At 40.9% G+C, this 12,780-nt stretch overlaps 2 protein-coding genes across 5 annotated transcripts; both read right to left on the bottom strand.

Moving 5' to 3' along the window:
• Nucleotides 1-573: 573 nt before the first annotated feature.
• Nucleotides 574-5,115, bottom strand: stoml3a (stomatin (EPB72)-like 3a). The gene is made up of 7 exons (XM_037079099.1): nucleotides 5,026-5,115; nucleotides 2,779-2,882; nucleotides 2,436-2,508; nucleotides 2,199-2,281; nucleotides 1,854-2,057; nucleotides 874-1,008; nucleotides 574-765 (listed from the first exon to the last, which is right to left on the bottom strand). Exons 1-7 carry the CDS (start codon nucleotides 5,102-5,104, stop codon nucleotides 574-576), a joined length of 870 nt encoding a protein of 289 aa, XP_036934994.1. The 5' UTR covers nucleotides 5,105-5,115.
• A 1,786-nt stretch (nucleotides 5,116-6,901) lies between these two features.
• slc25a15a (solute carrier family 25 member 15a) lies at nucleotides 6,902-12,048 on the bottom strand. 4 transcript variants are annotated; one of them, XM_037088460.1, is made up of 7 exons: nucleotides 11,214-12,048; nucleotides 11,035-11,136; nucleotides 10,178-10,436; nucleotides 8,843-8,983; nucleotides 8,583-8,758; nucleotides 8,326-8,484; nucleotides 6,902-7,216 (listed from the first exon to the last, which is right to left on the bottom strand). In XM_037088460.1, exons 2-7 carry the CDS (start codon nucleotides 11,087-11,089, stop codon nucleotides 7,095-7,097), a joined length of 912 nt encoding a protein of 303 aa, XP_036944355.1. In that variant the 5' UTR covers nucleotides 11,090-11,136; nucleotides 11,214-12,048; the 3' UTR covers nucleotides 6,902-7,094. The 4 variants fall into 4 exon arrangements, with proteins under 4 accessions (XP_036944355.1, XP_036944364.1, XP_036944346.1 ...); XM_037088469.1 differs by having other exon boundaries at nucleotides 11,224-12,048; XM_037088451.1 differs by having other exon boundaries at nucleotides 11,035-11,126; nucleotides 11,214-12,047.
• Between the last annotated feature and the right edge of the window lie 732 nt (nucleotides 12,049-12,780).

Raw genomic sequence — 12,780 nt, 5'->3', positions numbered from 1 at the left:
TGATCAGAGACTGAAAAGTTGTCGGATGGCTAAAATCCAGAGGGGCATTAGGCCATATTTCAAGGTTAGTTAGTGCGTCTCTTCCAGGTTTAAATTGTGTTTCCAAGAGCCGCATTTATATTTGAGAATACATGTGTGTACTTGTGTCATTACAGCTAGAAAGCAGTTGAATGTTTAAGTAAGCTATTGTGTTACAGAAGCTAACAGGGTATCAAATATCTCATATAACTTAGGAAAATGCCCAGATGTCCCTCCACATGTTCACTATCAGTTGTCTTTTCAGTTGCTGATCAGTCAAGAAGCTGTAACACACTGGAGCTTCCCACTGTGAGCACGACATCAGAGGAAAATGGCTGCTGAGTGAATCTTGTTTGCTGGCTACAGATTAAATAACACTGGCTTAAAAATTGAGCCAGTGTGGGGTCAATTTAAACCAATTTGACCCTGTAATGGTGTTATTTTTAATATTACTGTTTGGGTTTTGCGGTAAACTAGTAATGCGTCAGTGCTATCTTGACCCCACGCTGGGTCAACTTTAACCCTACATTTTTGTTTTAGTGAGTATGAGATTCGTCACTTCCTCTGCATAAATCCCTGCAACAAGTCTATGGGCAGAGGGAAGATGATGGTGGAGTTCTTCTCGGCTGCGATGGAGTTGAGGCTCTGCAGGTAACGCAGCTGGAGAGCAGAGGGTGACTCAGCGATCACCAGAGAGGCTTCTTTCAGAGCCCTGGAGGCCTTCATCTCTCCCTCCGCAGCAATGATCTGAAACACAGACGCACACGATCGTCATTCTCTCCTCCCCTTCTTTTTCGTGGTTGGAGTGTATCGAGAGGAAATCCAATTAAATCCTCCATCATCTTCCCTCTTCACCTTTGCTCTGGCCTCCCGACTGGCCTCTGCCTCTGCTGCCATGGCTCTCTGCAGCTGCTGCGGCAGCTTCACGTCCTTGATCTCCACTCGCTCCACCTTAATACCCCACGGATCAGTGGCTTCATCCAGGGATTCCTGAAGAGGATAATTCAACAACAAATACTCTATCACATAAAACCAGTGTTCGCTCAAGTAGTGTTTTATCGAGCAAGCAATCTAATGACTATGAAACTTCTCATGCAACATCTTCTTTTAGCTTATATTAACTCATTATTTGGGTATTGCAGGTTTGTTCTCTTTTTCAGCCTCATTTGTTTCATTATTGCTGTTTATGCAGAAGCGAAAGCAGTTTTATGCAATCAGGCTCCGATGAACGCACAGTGCCAAACAGCAGACACGCAAATGTAACCACAGCGGGATAAAAAGTTCCAGTTAAAGATTCAGATCTTTTCTGTTGGTCTAGACCAAAATATATGTATAAACAGAATTAATTTTGGACTTGGTTAAAAACATGGTGATAAAGTTGTTCCATGTCTGTTGGATGTGTAAACAGGAAAATATTAAGAAACATCTTTCATCTCAAATGTACAAACTGTACAGGAGCCCTGAGAGGCAAATGAGAAAAAAATGTATTTTCAGTGATTCATTTTCTAAGTCTGAACTTATTTGTTTTCTCTCCTGTGTTTGTGACTTGACAGCAGGTCAAAAAAGTTCAGCTGGATAATAGTTCATGTTCCTGAAATATTGTTTTTCATCTGTGAAAAAAAAGAGCAATATTTGTTTTTGTCAGAATACAGGAAAATTCTGCACCTGGTCAAAACACAAACAAATCATTATAAAGAATGTGTTTTGTTGTTGCCTACATTTAACTAATGTAGGGGTCACCAGAATATAGATTAGTTTTTATTTTACATACAACAGTTCCTTTAAAAATCTCTTCATAGCCCTCTGGGGTCTTTATGAACACACAGGTGACTCACTTGCATACTGAGAGATATTCCCTCTCTGTCTGACAGCAGCTCTGCCAGGTTTTTAGTACCGAGAACGTTCCTCAGAGTGGTCTGAGCCAGCAGTCGTGTAGATGAGTGAGCGTTGGACACATTGGCCACAGACGAGATGGGGCACTGTATGCGAAAATACACCACGCCATCCACAGACACCGTCACTGAGTCTTTGGTTAGAATCTGCAACAATGACAAAAAACTCTAATTATGACTAATTATAATTATGAGGAAGGTGACCAGCAGCTTTTTACTAATGACAGATGGGATACAGATGAGATTCACACTTTTGATTTCAGTAAAAAGAAAACTAAACAAACGTACCTCTTGTGGAGGGATGTCAAAGGACACAGTTCTCAGGTCGACTTTCACAAAGTTATCCGTGCAGGGCAGAACAAAAAAAAGTCCTGGAAGAAACAGCTTGCTTTTATTTTGAAGTTTTCCATCAGTCAGGTACTATGGCAGTCTATTCAGATCACTATATGGTGGTGGAAGGAGTACACAGATCTTGCACTTGTAAAAGTATTAGTGAATAGCAACGGAACAGATTAAATGACGAACCTGGTCCTTTAGGTTTCCTGTCTGTGATCCGGCCCAGCCTAAAAATGACAGCTCGCTCGTACTCCTTCACTATCTGTAGAAAGGTGGCCACACACAGAGAACATTAGAAAGACAGAAAATAGAATTATTGCAAGTATTATTGTACCGGTCGACAATAATGTTTCTTGCAGTCCTGTGAGAGTACATTTTTTTCAGTGATGAGGAAAACTGTTTGAAATCATTTACAAACCAGTCAAGGGAGGGCTTACAATTTCTCTATCTGCCATAGTATATGTGATATTTACCCATCAAATACTGGTCTAAATCCTAATCACTAGTGTACCACAATGAGAATATACTTCACCTTGACACACATAAATAATGTGAGCGGGAAGGTAACTGCTATGAAGAGGAGGGATATGAGGACGAGTATCCACCCGAAACATCCCAGTCTGCCTGAGTTTTTATCTGCAGAGAGAGTAAAAAAATAATTCACAAGCTTCTCCTGGAGCACACAGCGGGATGTATGTTACCGTATATGTATGGAAAACACTAGTTATTGCATATTTCAGGGGGCACCTGTCTTGCACCTCTGTGAGCCTCTGTGAGAACACTGTTTGTATTCATTTTGCGACACAGTTAAACAGTTTGAATACAATACGACCCAGTGGGACGGCACTTTTTATTAAAGGTGACACAAAACATTGATGCAATCAGGCAGCGAGACGTCTCATTTGTCACTAATGAGGTAATTAATCTCTGAGGGAGGTCACGTAACTTCAAATCCACCTGAGTCACAGCATGTTGTGTAAAACTGCTCAACTATTTATGCATCATTCCTAAAATGTTTAGATTGTGATGGAGCTACAGACGGGATATTAGAGAAAAAAAATGCTTCTAGTTAATAGGGCTGCAGCTGATTAATATATTAGTTATCTTCAATGTGTTGATTGTTCTGTTGATTAGTCGGTCAATAGCGGCAGTCTATAAAAAAAGGAGAAAAAATGCAGAACACAATGTCTGAGAGCCCGATGTGACCTCTGCAAATGAAGAAGGTCGGTTCATCTATTATTGTTCATTTTCTCATCTAACAAGAGAGCATCGTTCAGTGCTTCCAGCATCTCATGTCTGTTTTTTTTTGTATTGGTTTTTCATTGTAATATTGAGTATCTTTGGATTTTGGACTGCTGTAAGGACAAATGAAGCAACTGCACTTGAAGATGTCCCCTCGGGTCTTAAACCTAAAGATATTAGATCTGCAATGATAAAGCAGACGTATCAGGCTCGGATCTGAGAGGCTGGAGGCAGTGGATGGTTGACATTCTTAAGTCCTGTTCAGTCCTCAGGGAGCTTTTAGTGGACAAGAAACAACCATATTCATGGGTTTAGAAACACTAATAGGAACGTTAGACTTCATACAATGTTATACTGTCAGCACCACGTTCCACAACACATCACAAATTGTATATATGTTATAAGTTATATCATTTTCTCCTTGTTAAGGGCTTTAATGTTATTTCAAAAAAACAGTGTGTGTCCAGAAGTATGTCACTCAAGCTGTTAAAGAAGCATGTTTTAAAACTTTTTACATATATTTAAAAAAAAAAAACAAAAAAAAACATTTAAATGGTGATTCTACATATATGCAGTTTTTAAATTAAAGTTCTGGCTCTCTCCTCATTCATCTGGATATGGGCCTGGTCTAGTTCACATGAAATAACTGCCAAGATGGCTGAAAGGACTTTGGTTTAGTCACATTTACCAACTTCCTTCCTCACTCTGCTACTCTGCACCATCAACTTACAGAGACAGGCGACTAAATAAAAAAAATGACTGTTGCCTCCAGAAAAATAACAGGATACTCTGGGTTTGAACATTGTTAGAAACATTCGGGATTACATAAGAAAATAACTCAACAAAATATATATATTTTATAAAAAAAATTAAAAAAAAAGTCCAGGTTTTTTTGTTTTTTTGTTTTTTTACACATTTTAATGTTGAAATGTCACATATTGTATCTTTAAGTGTCAAAAAACAAAAACTCTTTAAAAGAAAACTTCCAGTTGTGAATCAGGTTTTATTTGTGGAGTGAGTGGGCTGACGAGCGAGACCAGCAGCCAGTCAGTGTCATAGATGGATCATGACTAATGCTCTCTGTAGAGGTGGGAGTTCTGGGAACTGATGTCATCAAGTGGAACCAAACAACTTTTGATGAACTTGCTTTAGACGTGTATTCAACCATCACATATAGATATTAAATGTATGTAACTATAGTTGGATTCTTGTCTTTGAGTAAGTATTTCTTGTGTAGAATCTGTTGTGTTAAAGTGTAGTAAACAATTATTGTGAAAAAAAATGCCTTTTGAATCCCAATAATAATGAACATTGTAAGTAAAAAGAAAGCTCTGAAGACAATTAAATTAACTCTAGATTATGGAACTCCTGGGCCCCTTAAAAACAGCAACCCAGGGCCCTCAACTGTATTGACTGTCCTTGGCATGCTTACAGACTTTCCCACTTGTTCAACAAATAAAAAAAAAAATTTAAAAAGTATATATAATGACAGTAAAAGTGAAACACACACTTTTAGAAGATCATAAAAAGTCCTTACCTTCGACGGTATCCACAGCGTTGACCTGAAACTTGCCTTGTGTCACCATCTCGGCCGTGCTGGACGTTGTTGAGATCATTAGTGAGAATGTTGCTGCTGCAATGGGGCGAGAGATGCAGCGCTGCGCTTGTTTACCTGTCCGCTCTCCCTGCGGGGTGTGGCCTGTTCACGTCCCTCATCACCCGCTGCATCTCATGAGCCCGACACACACACACACACACACACACACATAAACTCCCACCTCACCTGGTTGGCAAGTGTCAGCAGGTAACATGAACCATATTGCAGAGGCAGTTTCTATGTTGCCCCTGTGATGGAGAGCTATGAGTTGAGCTTCCCCATTATACATTCACATCCAGTAGTCTGACACCTGCTGGGTGCAGGTTATGAATAAACAATAAGTGGCATCCAAGTCGTGAAACACGAGAGCGGGTGCAGGCACAAGAAGACGTGATCGTGTCTCTCCTCCCTTAGAATGGAAGTTCTACCAATATTTAAAATGTGTCAAATACATAGACAAAGTGTTTGTGAGGCGGAGAGGAGGAAACACCAAAACTTACCAAAGGAAATTAACTTTACAGACTTTATATAGATTGCAAAATTGACTGGTAATGTTGTGTAACTGGGAGTAATGTAGATACATGATCACAGCATGTAAAACAGCTCGACGACACTGTAAAAACCATGTCAGTTCTGTCATGTGAAGCAGTGAAGAACACAGTGTGTGTGTGTGTGTGTGTGTGTGTGTGTGTGTGTGTGTGTGTGTGTGTGTGTGTACATGTGAGCTGCTTGTTGCCGACATTTTCCAGTGAGGTTTAATCAACTGTCACATGATCCTGGGCATGTGACAGCTCACTACAGTACACGATGAGCGCCTGTGAGTCCAGGCTGATTCGTTAACAACGCTACAACAGTTTAAATTCCAAGCAAGATGGTGGCGTGGGCGGACGGCTTGGTGGTTTATTGTAATGGAAGGAAAAACATGTTTCAAAAACATCGGGGTGTGTGTTCCTTGGTTTTTTCAGGAGGTCAGATCTGTTGTACAGTCAGTCCAGCTGGATTACTCACAATTACTGGCAGCATCGTTTTGTTTTGTTTTTTAAATTTCAAAATTGTTTCCGAGAAAGGCAAAAGATTGACTTCTTCCTCTATCTTAAGTTTTGCTTTGACAATCAGCGTGTTGGACACAGTAAGTATATTACAGACTGCATCCTCCCTCAAGATGATGTTTTTCTTAAATCCTACAAAAATGTGAAAGTTTGGTAGTCTACCAGACATGCCTAGACCTTCACAGCAGAACACCGTTGTAGCATTCTCCTACGCAAATGACACAGCTGGGGACTTATAAAAACAAAACAAAAGCGTGTCTGGTGTAATTCAAGTTTAAGCGAGCCCCAAGATCCCAAATTTATTTGTAAAATAATTACAATCTTAAGTGTTTCTTTTGTTTTTCGTTTGCTTTTTTTAACCTTTTAATTCAAGAGCCCATTTACATCAGTTGTTTCGAGAATGCTGCAACACTCTTTTACTGTGAAGCTCCAGAAATGTTTGTGGACTACCAAACTTCACCAATGTTTCCATCAGCATGAGGGTGAGTAGATGATGACTGAATTTTGCATTTTTGGGTGAAATGTTCCTTTAAAAGTCAACTTTTATCATGCCTTTTGTTAGTATTATGAGAAAAAAAGAGTATGGTTTCTAACCGAATCTTTACTCTCATGCATCAAAGAACAAGAACAATTTTTCTGCTGCGAGAGGAAACTTAAGTTTAGTGTGAACAGGATTGTCAGGTAGTGAGGTCAGCAGAACATCCTTCAGCTAATAGAAAGAAACTAAAACAAACAAAAAAAACAAGACAACAGATTTACAGTAAGACTTATGGATGTGGAGATTCATACTTTATTTCTTAATCACTGTTTGTTCACAATATATTAAAATATATAGCCATAACCAAAACGCCAGTATTTGTATATTTTACATCGAGACACAATAAAACATTTGGTCATTTCATTTTAAAAATACTACAAGACATGGCGGGGCTTCAGCAGAATACCTAACAACCCTCCACATCAGGCACCAACTGCCTCCATCATAAACTTGCGACTGAGCTCATAAGCCAGGAAGAGGGCTCCGTTGGCAGGGAAGGTGCGTATCAAGGTAGGAGTGAGGCCAGAGTACAGAGCGGTGAACCCTGTGGGACAAGACAGAGTCAAACAGCTACACAGGCCATTCCCCTCGGATGAGTCAGACACCCAGCTCCAACCAGTTCCTAACAAAATGCTTCACACACTGCGTCCAAGTCAGACCGGCGGTGGCGCAATTACAGCTTTCAAAGGCTAAAAAAAGTCAGCTTGGACTCAGTGCAGAGGCCCTGAGACGTAATCCGATCATCCATTTTCAATTTTTGTCTCTCATTTAAAGAAAAAAAAATTAAGAAAGAAACAAGAAATACATGTTTTTAAAAACAAACAAACATTAAAACATTTAAAAACGGATCACCATAATTCTTTATAACTTTTTTGCCTGTTAGGTCTTCTGTAACTCAGGGCTGGTGTTGCAGTTTTAGCTCAGCTTTTACGTACACAAGTCTATTTCAGTTTACATTACACAAGTTAACATTCAAACTCTGACAGTCTAATATACTGCGCTCAGCCAGCGTGACTCTGAGTGGAGCTTTATATATGTCATGTCAACAAACATGTACAGTCTCAAGCTTTGGCTTTCAGGAGTCGTTTAAAAAAAACTCATTTAATTTATCAATTACTGCTCTTCTGAAGAAATTCTACAAGTATCCGACCCGTTCTGTGAACTCTGAGGCCCTCGGTGCCAACAGATGGTGCGGGATGGTGTGGCATGTGGCTGTGACTCAGTGCATTAAGCATTCAGACAGAGATGAGATGTACAGTCATATTCAAATAAATGTGCAAATCGGGTCAGACTGTGGTTTTTCACACACTGCAGCGTCTGGTTTACAGAGAACAGTGGAATAAAAATACCCTTTAGAGGCCTCTATGGTCTGAAACGTGTAAAACACTTAACTTTTTTTTTTTCAGAGCTCACGCTCAACCTGAATCTTCAGCTTCTTGGAGGACATCCCACTGTCATTTTAACCTCTTCAGGTACTTCAACTATCTCAAGTGTTTCACAGCTGTGGGTACGCAGACACTTCTTTGAGAAATTTTGCCGTCTTTATTTAATTTTTTTGCACGTTTTATGTTGTAAGCACATTCACCACTTGACTAGTCTCATTCTAAATGTTTGCTAAGATGTTTCCTAGTTGAATTGTAATCGATGTCTTACCCTCAGTGCGTATGATACCCGTGAAGGTCTTTATGAAGCCCGCTTGCTTCCCAGTTAAAGCGTGCACCTGGATCCTGGACTTCGTACAGTCTATGGGAAAGACCACCAGCCACAGACAAGCTCCTCCGAATCCACCACTGAACATGAGTGGGAGGACACCTACGAAGACCAGAATTATTTTGTGGGAGCGGATCACAGAAACAAGTGCAAACTGCAAAGATGGCTGATTAAAGTTCAATGGGAAATAATAACCACACCTATGCCGTCCTTGTCCGTGCCCATGTACTGTGCAAATTTAGAGCGACACAGTTCATAGGCGCCAAAAAAGCAGAAGTAACCCGGCATCTCCCGCACGATGGTGGAAGTCAGTCCTTGGTAGAAACCCAGGGGACCACTTGTTTTCAACACAGTCTTCATGACCGTCCACGGTGTGCTGGAGTCACGGCACAAAACACAGTCAGAAGTGTTAAAACTAAATGTTCTGCTCGTTCCCGTGTCTCGGTTCAGTCACACCAACCTTCTCTGCCCGGTCACGATCTTGCCGCTCGCCTCCATTTCGTGCATGGCCTGCAGCTGACATTTCACCAGCTCGGTGGGGCACGTCACCATGGCGGAGAAGATGGAGGCTAAAGACCCTGCGGATGCCTTCTGAATGTCACTGATGAGCAGTGGGGAAGATTCAATAGCAGAACGACACACAGGGTTTTAGCGTGCATACAGGAAGACAAAACCAAATATTCCTATAATAATTCCTATAATAAGAGGCCATTGTCTTATAGAACTGTTTCTATCTCAAAGGACTTAAAAAAAAAGTACACAAAGTCAGCTTCTCATTAAAGGTGCTCAGGCCCGAAATATGGCCAGAATTCAAAGGTAGCACCAAAACCTCAGTGGGCAACATATCACAAGAGTGTGACTGACAACTGAGTGGCTGTAGCTCGCTGCTGTTAACTAATAAGCTAAGTTAGCTGTGGAACAAGTTTCTCTATTCGCTGACCACAGTTAGTCTGGACCATGGACGAGAAGATATGGCGGTTTTATTTGTGAATTTTGAATGACGTGTGTTTTACAATGAGTAAACGAGGCAAATAAGCTCAACTTATTAGTGGTAAAAGAGAGTAACTTGAATTCAGACGGTGCACGGTCATATTTTTGTGTCAAGTAAGAACACTGCTATGAGGTGTGGTGAACCAGAACCTTCTCAGAATTAAGTGTTTGTAAGATTGAGTCATTCCTATCTTATAGCGTTACATCCAATTAAAAAGAAACTTGTTGTTCTTCATCACATTTTCTAATTTTTTCCCTCATTAACGAGTGTCATGGTCAGGGTAAAATAGTGAAATCAGGAACAAAGCAGAACATCTGTTTCTTTCACGGAGAAGAAATCTCTAGAACATCTGTACACAGCGAACTCTTACAGTCCAGCTGCTGCGGTCCAGACGGGAAAACTGTGAGCTGCTCAACATGTTAGTCTGTTCTCTGAGGCAGGATGTTGGAGAAGGATGTAAATAGGATACAAAGCTCTGCCCTTGGCTGTAATAATGTCTCAGAAATAATTGAATGATTCACCGTCTCTGCAGTAATTTGTCTCCAAACAACATGATCGCTGCAGTCTGTCCCTGCTGTTCAGCTCGAGGAGAAACTTGTTCACATTCTGTAGCGTGTCCCCGAAAGACCCAAAAGTATTCACTTTATAATGATGTAAAACTGTGTGGCCGGAGCCAGTCATGACAGACCTTCCTCTACAGGGTGTGGACAGAGGAAGCAGCAACTCATGACCAACACTTACAAGAAGTAATACTGTAAGCTTATTATGGACACGCGAATAAATGCAGAAACGTCGATGTCAAACCTGAGTTGGGCCCCTTTATCCATCTTGGACACGTAGCGGACCACATCCTGACAGAGACCATAGCTCAAGAAGAGCACGGCGTTCTCGCTGACGTTGGCCACGATGGCCGGGGTCGTGCCTTTGTAGAACCCACGCAGCCCCCCCTCCCTGTAGGTGGACATGAAGCAGTGGAAGAAGCCGCGGTACAGTTTGGGGAACGTCTGCATCTTCACCTTCGTGGTGTCAAACGGCTGACCGCTCAGCACACAAGCCGTGCCACCTGAGAAAGGATTTCAGCAGAGGTCCGACTGAGATTCAATTAAAGATGATAACAAGGGATGTCACGATGGTTTTTAAACATGATGGTACACAGACTCACAGTGGGTTGTGTTTTTCCCTCAGAAATGCAGCCAAAGGAGACTTCAGTTGTTGAACATGAGCTTATAGATACAAATCTGTACATTACACAGCCTAATGCTGCCCATCACATCACATCATGACCAAAGACAACAGTTTCCTTTCTACTGAGGATCTTCCACGAACAATTCATCAACAAATAATCTCACTGGTATGTGTTGCAGTGGTTAACTTCAGCGTACCATATTTGAAATGTCGAACACCTGACTGAGATGACAGTAGCTTTCATTTATTGTTACACTGTCTGCTGTTCAGATTTGCGATTACCAACACAAATACTGTGTGTAAAGTGCTTCGTAACTCTTTTTAAAGGTTCTATACAAACAGAGTTACTATTATTTCTGAAAGATTTGCCTATTTCTGCAGTAGCCCAGACCTGTTTAGTCAGACAGACAGACAGACAGACATCTAGATAGATAGATAGATAGATAGATAGATAGATAGATAGATAGATAACCCACCGATTGATCCAGCTGAGGTGTCGATGATCGCCTGTATCGTGGGATGTGGAGCCATGATGATTCAAAAGACGCTGTGAACCTGAAAGTTTAAACTGAAAGAAACTTGTACATTAAGGAAAATTTGTAATAAACTGCAAAGTTATGAAACTACAATAGAGGAGAATAAAGTCAGGACACACCTGATCTCACCTGTGCTCTCCTCTGGCTGCTGCGGCTTGTTGACCTTCACCTTTGTTTGTGTCGTTCACACACAGCACCAGTATTTACTGCACTTCAGGCTGTCAAGCACGTTGCTCCAAGTGAGCACAAGATGAGTTTGACTCGCCTGCACCAGATCGCTTCCTTTAAGTTTCAGTATGAGCATCTCCACCGCATGATGGCAGCGGCATTTTCAGGAACAGAGGTCATGGTGCGGTTGTCCTTTGCATTCAGCCTGGTTTTAGCCGCAGGAGTTTAATGGATGTGACCATCGTCATGTGCTTTCGTTTTCTTGGCGTCTGAAGCAATCTTTTGGCGGATTGCATCAAGTTGTGTCTTGCGTGAAGGTACGCACTTTACGCACACCAAGCGCAGACGTAAGATGGATTCAAGTTATCAAAAGGAAGCAGCAACAGTAAGAACAGAGGCTGTTTATTTTATACCCAAAAATCAAGCATACTGATCATAGTGACCCTGCTGCTGAGAAATGTACTCTATTTTCACCTCGTTCTGTGTTTAACTTTGCTTTTGCTGATTTGATGTATTAATCAATAAAAGTTGGACGATTATTTTATTTTCAAATTAAGTTTTATTTGATGTCATATCGGCCTGACACTGCCGAGCAGCCTCCTCCTATCTCAACATGTTATCTGATAGCTGGAGCTGATTAGAAAAGAAAGCCTGAAAAGGGGCAAAAAGCGCGACTAAAGGTCTTTGTCCCGCTGAAAGAAGAGGGAGCAGGACACGGAAGAGATGAGCGTCTGGCTGTAATACCGGAGGATGACCACAAGATGTCGCTCCATGTCAAGAGCGAACAGCTCCAGGACCGACAGGAGCTGTTACCCTGCAGCCGAGGACACCGACCGGTCTATTTCATTTCAGTGTGCCTTCTTATGAAAAATAATAACAATAAAAAAAAGAGTTCAAACTGATGATTGGATTAATTATCAAATAAACTGTCAATTATTGTCTCGAGTAACCGATTACTTGTATTGTAAAAAGGTTCAAATGCACGGTCATTGTTTCTAAAAGCACATGATGACGTTCTCAAATGTTTTGTTTTGTCCACAACCCACAAGTATTCAGTTTACTGTGGTAGAGGAGCGAAGAAACCGGGAAATATTCACAATCAGGAAGCTGGAGTCAGATTAATGCAGACTTTGACTTAAAAAACTTAAAACTTCTTTTGGTGATTAATGTAAGAGTTGACCACCAATCGATTAATTATTGCAGCTCTGTTACTACACACATATTGGTATTGTTTATATTAAGTATCAATGTTTTAAAGGGTGCAGCCCTATTTGCTCCTGTAGTAAAGCTAGATGTGAAAAACTGAATTCATTTTGACAGTTTTTTAGCTTTTGTAAACCTTAAATCATCCACGATTATTGGCTGCAGCAGGCAGTTGTGGTGTTTTTTGTCCTAATATCAATGTAAATAGTACACGATGATATAATTTGACTGTTTTAATCTGTCATATATATCAGAAGGCAGATGGTTTACCCCAGAATACACATTGAATCATGTATAATTGATGGTTCAAGCGGA

This window comes from Acanthopagrus latus, chromosome 2, assembly GCF_904848185.1.
Source record: "Acanthopagrus latus isolate v.2019 chromosome 2, fAcaLat1.1, whole genome shotgun sequence".
In the NCBI taxonomy this organism is placed as follows: Eukaryota; Metazoa; Chordata; class Actinopteri; order Spariformes; family Sparidae; genus Acanthopagrus; species Acanthopagrus latus.
The sequence above is the reverse complement of the archived record's forward strand: the minus strand, read 5'-3'. Positions and strand labels throughout refer to the sequence as shown.

Excerpts from the sequence above, each read along its gene's own strand:
- slc25a15a (XM_037088460.1), bottom strand. The coding sequence starts at position 11,089 with ATGGCTCCACATCCCACGATACAGGCGATCATCGACACCTCAGCTGGA. Across the intron at positions 8,759-8,842 it reads ATCGTGACCGGGCAGAGAAG|CACACCGTGGACGGTCATGA; the intron begins GTTGGTGTGACT and ends CCGTGACTCCAG. Across the intron at positions 7,217-8,325 it reads GGGTATCATACGCACTGAGG|GGTTCACCGCTCTGTACTCT; the intron begins GTAAGACATCGA and ends CTTGTCCCACAG.
- stoml3a (XM_037079099.1), bottom strand. The coding sequence starts at position 5,104 with ATGATCTCAACAACGTCCAGCACGGCCGAGATGGTGACACAAGGCAAG. Across the intron at positions 2,883-5,025 it reads CGCTGTGGATACCGTCGAAG|ATAAAAACTCAGGCAGACTG; the intron begins GTAAGGACTTTT and ends CTCTCTCTGCAG. Across the intron at positions 766-873 it reads GTCGGGAGGCCAGAGCAAAG|ATCATTGCTGCGGAGGGAGA; the intron begins GTGAAGAGGGAA and ends TCTGTGTTTCAG.